General features: G+C 45.7%; 1 protein-coding gene across 4 annotated transcripts; it reads left to right on the top strand.

The window, feature by feature from the left end:
• The first annotated feature begins 36 nt into the window (after nt 1–36).
• On the top strand, nt 37–9,777 carry Tsacc (TSSK6 activating co-chaperone). Of its 4 annotated transcripts, none has more exons than XM_008761180.4 (4): nt 37–179; nt 1,619–1,678; nt 6,850–6,972; nt 9,547–9,777. In XM_008761180.4, the coding sequence occupies exons 2-4, from the start codon at nt 1,642–1,644 to the stop codon at nt 9,762–9,764; spliced, it is 378 nt and encodes a 125-aa protein (XP_008759402.1). In that variant the 5' UTR covers nt 37–179; nt 1,619–1,641; the 3' UTR covers nt 9,765–9,777. The 4 variants fall into 4 exon arrangements, with proteins under 4 accessions (XP_008759402.1, XP_006232752.1, NP_001102026.1 ...); XM_006232690.5 differs by having other exon boundaries at nt 80–217; NM_001108556.1 differs by lacking the exon at nt 37–179 and adding an exon at nt 217–278 and having other exon boundaries at nt 9,547–9,771.
• The last annotated feature ends 211 nt before the right edge of the window (nt 9,778–9,988 follow it).

The raw sequence follows: 9,988 nt of genomic DNA, 5'->3' as shown, positions 1-9,988 counted from the left end.
CGCCCTCTACGCAAGAAAGGCACGGCAAGCTAGCTAGAGAGAGCATGATGGGTGGGGGGACGCAAGCGCTTGCGCACTAGCGTGGCCGCTCCCGGCCGCGTGCGGGCAGAATGTCTGCGCAAGCGCCAAGGCACGGGCGGTTAGCTGGCTCGCTACAGCGCTTGAGTGCCCGCTAGAGGGTGGGTGCTGGGGTTGAGGCTTTGGATTAATGCTGTAGGTGAGATCATGAAGCTCTATTTTGTCCATCGGTTCTCGTCCGACCGTGAAGGCCAAGAAAGGCATAATAGTTCGCCACTTTTTATTCCAGCTTTAGCAGTAGGGAGGAGCACAGGAGCCGGAAATACCGGTAGTTGCCAGAAATATTGAGGCGGTGTAGAAGTGGAGGTTTTCCTATGAGGCGGGGCCGCAACGGCTCCCCCACCCCACCCCGGAGCATGCTGGGAGTTGTGGTTTATTCTAGACGCGCTGCTTTTCTTTAAAAGAAAAGAAAAGAAAAATCTTGGTGTTTTAGATGTACCTATTTTTTTTTTTATTTTTATGTGTATGGTGGGTTTGCCTATGCGTATGTAGGTGCACCACTTGCGAGAGGAGATCAGGAGGGAGTCTGATCCTCTGGAACTGGAATTGATGATTGTGAACCACCTCGTGGGACCACGTGGGTGCTAGGAAGTGAACCCATGGCCTCTGTGGGACCATCTAGTGCTCTTAACTGTTGAGCTATCTCTCCTGTCCTAATGTTTTACGTCTTAGAAAAATTACTTTGAATCTTAAGGCAATAAGACGTAAAGGAGAAGCTCTTACATTTACCCCGAATATCCTAAGTCGTGTTTCTTGTAGAATTTTGAGCCTTTTCCCCCCACTGCATAGCCTGATCACTGGTTAGTGACCAAGGAAAGGGAGCTGTAGTTTTTTAAATTACCATATTATCTTACTAGAGTTCCAAGGCTGGCCCAAGACTCGTGTAGCCCAGGCGGGTCGCAAACTGGAGACAGCCCTCTTGCCAGATCACTCCATATAGGAAAAAACAAAAAACAAGGCTAGTAATTAAACATTTAGAAGACTTGAAGGGTCATGACATGTTTGTGGTAGATTTAAAGTTCGTATTTGGTTTGTTTTGTCTTCAGTGAAAAGGCACTAACAAATAACTCTGCCGAAGGGAATTGGAGAAAAATGGACTATTTCAGAGTAGTTGTTTGCCTGGTGTGGTAGCACACTCCTGTAATGAACTCCAGAGGCTAAGTCAAGAGGATAGCGATTTCAACCCCTTCAGTCGTCCCCTTTCCCCGCCCCCCATCAGTGAGCAGCCAGGAGGAAAGGCTCAGTGGGTTAAGAGGATATATTGCTCTTGCAGAGAACCTCAGCTCAGTCCCCTGAACTGATGTCCAGCTGCTCACAGCCACCTCTAACTCGAGGGAGATCTCCTCATACGTGAACATATACACATAATTAAAAATCAAAAGAATTAAATTTAAAAACAGACACCTCTATGAGATGGTATACACTGTTACACTTCTGCCTCCCAACATTAGAGCAGCTCTGGCCGGTTCGGATCTTCGGGGGAGTGCTCAGGAAACAAAGCCCTGTCGTGTGACCCTGTGACCCTGTTATTCTTCCTCAGGCACCACACCTGTTGCTGTTGAGATGGAGCAGCACACCAGTAATCCTACTAAGGAAGAAGGTGTGTCACGACCCCTGCGTCCCCTTCCTCAGAAGCCAGCCTTCCTGATTCACTCAGTGTTTGCAGAAATGGCTGGCTTTGCCCACCACTTGGTTACTTGGAAAGCAGTTGTGGGATTTCTTTGGGTAAAGGAGACAGGTTTAACTTTGCTGGCCATGGGACTCACTAGCCTCAAACTTGAGACAGCCCTCTTGCCAGAGCATCCACAGCCCAAGGATTATAGGTATGGCCTACTGCTAAGGGAGCTGGAAAAAAATGGATAGCTTTTCTTTTTCCTTTTCTTTCTTTCTTTCTTTCTTTTTTTTTTTTTAAATAGTTGTTATATAGACCAGTATGGCCTCAAATTTAAAATAGTCCTGCCACAGCCTGCCCATCTGCTGAGTTGACAGGCATGTACTACCTACCACATCTGACTTTGATGAGGTTTTTTTTTTTTTAAGATTTATTTATTTATTATATATGAGTACACTGTAGCTGTCTTCAGATACACCAGAAGAGGGCATCGGATCTCTTTACAGATGGTTGTGAGCCACCATGTGGTTGCTGGGAATTGAACTCATGACCTCTGGAAGAGCAGTCAGTGCTTTTCACTGCTGAACCATCTCTCCAGCCCCCCCCCCTTTTTTTTTAATTCTTTTTTTTGGAGCTGGGGACCGAACCCAGGGCCTTGTGCTTGCTAGGCAAGTGCTCTACCACTGAGCTAAATCCCCAACCCCTGATGAGTTATTTTTCATTCAATTTCATTCAATGATGAGCATAGCATTGCTGTCTAGAGACCCTGGTTTAATTCTAGCACTGCCATGTGCCAATTGTGGAATCCTGACCAAATTTTATCAACATGGGATTCCTCAAGTACAATGCTGCTAATACTGCCTACTACCTAGGACCATTGTAAAAGATATGTCGGGGCACCGCAGAGGTGGCTCAGTGGTTAAAATCCTTGCTATGTATACATGAGGATCTGCATGTGGATCTTAACGTCATATAAAAAGCCAGATGTGGGGGCATATGTCTGTATCCCCAGTTCTTTTTTTTTTTTTTTTTTTTTGGTTCTTTTTTTCGGAGCTGGGGACTGAACCCAGGGCCTTGCGCTTCCTAGGTAAGCGCTCTACCACTGAGCTAAATCCCCAACCCCAGGCTTGTTTTCTTTTATCACTTTGTTTTTTAGATTTATTATCCATACAAGACTCTGCATGCATATACGTCTGCAGGCCAGAAGAAGGCACCAGATCCCATTACAGATGGTTAGGACCCACCACATGGTTGCTGGGAATTGAACTCTAGAAGGGCAGCTAGTGCTCTTAACCTCTGAGCCATCTCTCTAGCCTCCTAGCCTTGTTTTAATACAAAAGGCTCTTCTTCATCAGTACCCTGTCTGAGGTAATTCCTCAGGACATTTTCCCCAGTTCCATTGTCACATAGGCACTTGGTGATCTTTTACCTGTATAAATGAATGAATTCATTTTTCTGTCCTTTTCCCCCTCGGTGCTAGGGATCAAGCCCAGGGTCTTACACAAGTTGGATAAATGCTCTAGCACTGAACCCCGAACCCTAGCCTTACTTGATCTTAACAAATATCATATTTATTTATTGTGCATACTCCCGAGCTAGTGAGGAAGTACATGTCACGTGTGTATATGCATGCCAGAGGTCAACTTGCTGGAGCTGGTTCTCTCCTGTCGGGTGGGTTTGCGGGTTGAACTCAAGTCCTCAGGCTTGGCTGCAATCGCTTTTACCCTCTGAGCCATCTTGCCAGTCCCTTTCGTTCCTTTCAAAGAAAGGACAAGTGTTGCAGGAACTTTCTCTCCTTTGAGACAGGATCTCATGCAGCTGGTCTTGTACTCCTTATTCTGAAGCATTGGCTTTGCTAGCCCCTTTCTTGACCATACCGAGGTTGCTTTCTCTTCCTCTTCCTTTCACAGCCTCATAGCCTTGAACTCACAGTGTAGCCAAGCATTCAAGGAACTCCAGATCCACTTTACCTGTGTGTTCTAGGGATCAAACCCATGTCATTGTGCATGGTGGGCAAACACCCAGGGAGCTGCATCCTGGCCTTTATCTCCACCCCTCTTGTCGTTTTTTATTTGTCTCATGGTTCCAGCTTGTCGTTTTTTATTTGTCTCATGGTTCCAGCTTTCCACCTGCCATTTTTGCTCTTCTGTCTTCTCCCTCACTGCTTTTCATCCTTCAGGTGCTAGAGGAGTTATTCAGAGGCCAAATATTCTCTTTCCTTTTCCTTCCTTCCTTCCTTCTTTTCTTTCGATATATGGAGCTAACTTTTTTCTTTCTTTCTTTTTTTTGGGGGGGTGGGTGGGCATAGGGGACAGGGATAGAGTGTACAAGACAGAATTTATCTGTGCAGTCCTGGCTGTCCTGGAACTCACAAAGACCCTCCTGCCTCTGCCTCCCAGGCACTGGGATTAAAGATGTGCACCACCGCTGCCAGTTTTTACTTTTGTAGCTTTCTACTCCTTTTTTGAGGCTGCTAGCAGCTTGTCCTGCCACCCAAACTTAGGCCACCTCTTGTTCTTGTCTCCCGTTTGATTTCCTACCTTCCCCTTAAAACCATTAGTATTTAAAGTGTGATTGTGGTTAGATGACAGAACCCCACCTCAAGCTGCATTGAGTACAAATGGGAATTTAGGGGCTTGTGCAGCTGGGTTCCGAGAGCTCCAGAGCTGGGGAGTACAGAGCATGTGGGTTGGGAGTGGGAATTCTGACTCTTAGAATCTGTCCATCTGCCTGTCTGTCCTCTTCCCCTGAGGTTTCCCTTGCTTACACTCAGTTTTTATGCTATGTTGGGCAAATCTAGTAGCTTCCATTGGGCCCAGTACAGCAAACCAAAGAAAGAAAGGTTGGTTTTTTTGTTTGTTTGGTTTGTTTGTTGTTGTTTTTTTTTTGCTTTTGCTTGTTTATTGAGACAGTCTTTATTTTTTTAAAGATTTATTTATTATATATGAGTATACTGCAGATGTCTTCAGACACACTGGAAGAGGGCATTGGATCTCATTACAGATGGTTGTGAGCCACCATGTGGTTGCTGGAATTTGAACTGGACCTCTGGAAGAGCAGTCAGTGCTCTTAACGGCTGAGCCATCTCTCCAGCGGTATTGAGACAGTCTTAATATGTAGCACAGGTTAGCCTGGAACTTGGAGTCCTCTAGTCTAGTCTGCTTCCCAAGTGTTAGGATTATAGGTGGGCACACTATGGTGTTTAGCTAAGTGTTTAAGCATATCCTTGTTTGTTTGCTGATCCTGTGACTTGGCTGGCCCAGCCTACTTTGCCTGTGCTTCTCCAGCTGGCCATCACAGTTGCAGAGAGGGGGAAATGTCAGGATTGGCCTGTGCTGGGACAGGTACCTATTTGTAGTGGTGAAAAGCTTGAGTGCTGTCTCAGCAGTCCACCTGGGGTCTGGGGAAAGAATGATTTCCCAGAGGAGCAATTAATTTCTCAGTAGCTAAGGACAGACGTCTGTGTGTACCAGCTCCTCAAAATCGGGTTTACCTTCTGATTTGACTGTTTTGCCAAAAGTAACATAGTTATTAATTTCAGTACTGTATCTCTTTTAAAGCCAGGCGTGACTCATTCTTAGAATCCCTACACTTGGGAGGCATCTGGATTGTCCTAAATTCAAAGTTACCATGGGTTATATAAAAAGTACAAAGCTAGCCTCAGTTACGTAGCAAGACTCTGTCCCGGAAAAGGAAGAAGAAAAAAAAAGAGAGAGAAAAAAAAAAACCCAAAACTTTCCCATGTGCAACTCATTATATTTAATATGCATAAAGAAAAGGACATTTAATGCTGTCTCACTATGTAGCCTTGGTTGGCCTGGGCTTTGCTATGAGGATCACTGGGAGCTGGAGTTACAGGTGGTTGGGATAGGTGGTGGGTACCCAACTCTGGTCCTCTATAAGAGCAGCGTGCTCTCTTAACTGTTGAGTCATGTCTCCTGCTCTTGAAATACAAATTTTAAGTGTAAGCAACCAGTTCATATTCCCCTTTAGTCAGGGTCCTACAGTGCTCTCCTGGCCTAGAACTCACTATGTAGACCAGGCTGGGACACAGGCCAATTCTCAGTGGTGAGAAGGACTTGAGCGCTGTGGAGTGTTCACAGAGATCCATTGGCCTCTGCCTTCTGGGTGTTAGGAGTGAAGGGGTGCCCTGTTATCCCAGCTCAGTCCTACTTCTTGACCCTTGGAGGTGGAGGGGCTGCTATGCTAAGAGAAAGCTTAAGCATCTGGTTATGAAGAGAGGCTTCTGTGGCCCAACCTCACGCCAAAGATGATGGGCCTCCTCCCTTTCTCTTTCTTCTTTCCTCCTTTCCTAACCGGCAGTTTTCCAGGGTTTCTCGCCCTCCAGCCCTCTTCTCGCCCTGTTGCCAGTGTTCACATTATGTTATCATTTCTCCTACTCTGCACCTTAAAAGATTTCCAGGTTTTCAGAGTCCAGGAAATGTACCCACACTAAACACTGTGCTCATTTTAATCCCTTCCCGCTTTTACACTCTTACCCTAAACCACACACTTGGCCTCAGCCGCATATGCTCACCCATAACCCCCATAGAAACCTTACTTTATCCAGGTTTTCCGACCCACCCGACTGTTTAAGTTGTCCAGAGAAGCTCATGTAACCCAGGCTGCTTGTGTAGCTGGGTTGAATTCTGGTCCACTTTCCTGCATCTAAGTGCTGGGATGGCAGATGCCACTATTGTGCCTAAAGTTATTGTTCCATCTGACTCAATTGTCTCCCTAAATTGAAAATGAGAGTTAAGAAATTATGTTGTGCATGTTTTTTTGTGTATTTTTCAGTGTCTAGTACAGTAGTAAGCATGCAGTGCATATCAAGGAAGTATATTAGATTTTACTCCTGCCCCTCCTGGTTTCCCCTAACTCCCATTGGTTTCTGTTTTTTGTGTCTATCTTCCTGATACATAAGATACTTGAGTGGGGCCCTGGCATCTGCTTTCAGAGGCCAGTTGTCCTGATTTTGTTTGAAAGACAGTCTTATTTCTGCAGTCCCCCATTTGAGAGGCTGGGGCAAGAGGATCTTAGGTTCAAGGCCAGCCTGGGTTATTGACTATGAAAAGAGGAGAAAGATCAAGAGAAATAGGGTAGGGGAAGGCAGGCTAACCCTTGTTAGAATGATTCTGATGTAGTCACCTGATTTTCAGCCAAAGAGGAAGATAACGTTGTGTGTCTTTGTCGAGCAAAACCCTCCCCCAGTTACATTAATCTTCAAGCAAATTCCCCGCCAGCTACTTTCTCGAACACCGAGACAACAATGCTGCCTTCAGGTAAGGCTGTGGGGAAAGATTCCCAAGCAGGCCTGGCCACTGTTTTCGGGCCGGGAGTCTAGAGGAGCTGATAGAGGGCTTGGCTGCTGTGCACAAGGCCCAGGGCCACACAAACAGGATACAGTGGCGTACACTTGGGATGTGGAGGCAGGAGGATCAGAAAGAGTTCAAGGTTATCTTCAACTATGTAGAGTGCTCAAGGCTATATCAGCCCCTGACTCCGTTCTTTTTCTTATTTTGCTGTTGTTGTGTTGAGTTATTCTATTGCCTGGAATTCTCTGGAGAACTCAGGCTTGCCTCCTGACTCATCCTCCCAAGGATTACTGACATACGGCATCATGCCTGGCTCTATCACATTTTCAGAGATTTAAGTGAATGTAAGTTCAAGAGCAGCCCAGTATACATATTGAATTCCAGGCCACCCAAGGGTACAGAGTGAGACCCTGTCTTACAAAGAAAACAAGTGTTGGGTGGTGGTGGTACAGGCCTTTAGTCCCAGAATTTAGGAGGCAGAGGCAGGTGAATTTCTGAGTCTAAGGCCAGCCTGGTCTACAAAGCAAGTTCCAGGATGGACAGGGCTAGACAGAGAAATCCTGTCTTGAAAAACAAAAACAAACAACAAAACAAACAAAACAGAACAACAAAAGAGCATTTATTGCTCTTGCAGTGGACCTGGGTTAGGTTTCCAGAACCCACAAGTGGCTCACAACCATCGGTAACTCCTGTGCCAGGAGATGCAAAGTCCTCTTCTGACCTCCTTGGCCATCAGACATGGACATGGAACACAGACAGTTATACACGCAGGTAAAACAGTCAAACACAGAAAATGAAAAAAAAAAATCTAAAAAACAAGTAAAAACAGGAACAATAACAAAACCAACAAAAAGCCTGGGAGGCAAACATGACACACACCTGTTAGGCCAGCACTGGGAGAGCAGCTTAAGCCGACATCGTCGTCAGAGCTGGAGAGGCGGCTCAGTGGTTAACAGCACTGGCTGTTGTTTGCAAAGTTCAGTTCCTAGACCCTACATGGCAGCTGATGACCACTTTGTAGCTCCGGTTCCAGAGGATCTAACGCCCTCTTTTGGCCTCCACAGGCACTGTATGCACATGGCACACAGACATATATGTATGCAAAACACACATACCCATAAATAAATAAGTCTTTAAGAAACTGACCAAAACAAAGTTGTTTTCTTTTTTTTTAAAATATTTATTTTATGTATTTGAGTACACGGTCGCTGTCTTCAGACACACCAGAAGAGGGCATTGGATTCCATTACAGATGGTTGTGAGCCACCATGTGGTTGCTGGAATTTGAACTCAGGACCTCTGGAAGAGCAGTCAGTGCTCTTAACTACTGAGCCATCTCTCCAGCCTGTGTATTTTTTGTTTTTTTTTTTTTAATATAGCTATTCTCATTTAGATTGAAGGCCAGCTTGAGCTATGTGGCTACTTGAGACTATCCCACCTCACCACCACCACCACCACCACCACCCCACACCCCCCCCAAAAAAAATTCAGCCTGAGAGATGAGTCAGTGGTTAAGAGCACTGGTTACTCCTCCAGAGAACTGGGGTTCAATTCCCAGCACCCACATGGCAGCTCACAACTGACTGTAACTCCAGTTTCAGGGGATCTGATATCCTCACACAGACATACATGCAGGCAAAACACAGTGCACATAAAATAAAATAAAATAAAAGAACTTTAAAAATATATTTTTATGGGGTTGGGGATTTAGCTCAGTGGTAGAGCGCTTGTCTGGCCCTGGGTTCGGTCCCCAGCTCCGAAAAAAAGAACCTATATATATATAATATATGTATATATATTATATATATATATATATATATATATATATTTTAGTGTTGCCCACACCTCATGAGTGTTTGAACACCGAATGTCTGTGGAGGCCACAGGATGACATCAGATCCTGTATGTGAAGTTGCAGGTAGCCATGAGCCACCATCTGGGTTCTAGGAACCGAACCCTGGATCTCTGCAAGAGCAGCCAGTCCTTTTATCCACTGAACCATCTTTCCAGCCCTAAAGTTTATCGCTGTTGTTTTCTTTTTAAGACTCGGTCTCACTATGCAGCTCTGCCTGTCCAGGAGCGCCACTGTGTAGATCAGACTGACCTTGAATTCATAGAGACCCACCTGCCTCTGTCTCCTTCTGCTGGGAGGCATGTGCCACCATGCCCAACTTTTTGAATGTGTGTGTGTGTGTGTGTGTGTTTTTTTTTTCTTTTTTCTTTTTTTTAGGAGCTGGGGACCAAACCCAGGGCCTTGCGCTTGCTAGGCAAGCACTCTACCACTGAGCTAAATCCCCAACCCCTTGAATGTATTTTGAATACTTATACACAGGGCTTCTCTAGAGCCAGAGATACTGAAGTAGATGAGACAGACGTGTGTGCCTTCCTGCAGGATACACTCCACTGAGCAGGGAACTTAGACATGACCTCTGACTGAGTATGCCAGATACTCAGAGAGGCATGACAGGGAGGGGTAAGCTGCAGTGACTGGTTTCAAAGCCTCTTTCCTTTGTCCCTTTGAACCTCCAACACTTCCTTCAGGAGCTGGTGAGAAGCCCAAGGAATGCCTAGGACTCCTCGAGTGCATGTCTGCCAATCTCCAGCTACAGACTCAGCTTGCCCAACGACAGATGGCTATTTTGGAAAACTTGCAGACATCCCTCTCACAGCTGGGTTCTGGGAGGGAGAGCAAGACCTGTTCTCTCCCGGGCTTATGTTGCAATCTGTTGTTAAATCACCTGCCCCAATTCCATAAATGAACTGTGGAACAAAGATTGGCGCTGAGTATGCTTTCTTTTCTCTCTGTTCAAGAGCTGTTGGTAGAATCCGGGCGTTAGATTCTGGGTGTGTGTGCTCAGGAATTGGACCCGCTGCCCTCTGCACGTTAAACATATGCCATGCCACTGAGTAACACTCCAAGTCCCAAGGATGTATATTCTATACATGGTTAGTTTACACATTTGTAACAGGTGGGGGATAAACA

The sequence above is a fragment of the Rattus norvegicus genome, chromosome 2, assembly GCF_036323735.1.
Source record: "Rattus norvegicus strain BN/NHsdMcwi chromosome 2, GRCr8, whole genome shotgun sequence".
Taxonomy (NCBI): domain Eukaryota; kingdom Metazoa; phylum Chordata; class Mammalia; order Rodentia; family Muridae; genus Rattus; species Rattus norvegicus.
Note: the sequence above shows the minus strand (reverse complement) of the source record. Positions and strands in the feature narration are given on the sequence as shown.

Bases quoted from the DNA above. Each gene is read 5' to 3' on its own strand.
- Tsacc (XM_008761180.4), top strand. From the start codon at position 1,642: ATGGAGCAGCACACCAGTAATCCTACTAAGGAAGAAG. The intron at 1,679-6,849 runs GTGTGTCACGAC...CCTGATTTTCAG, and splicing joins TAATCCTACTAAGGAAGAAG to CCAAAGAGGAAGATAACGTT. The intron at 6,973-9,546 runs GTAAGGCTGTGG...CACTTCCTTCAG, and splicing joins GACAACAATGCTGCCTTCAG to GAGCTGGTGAGAAGCCCAAG.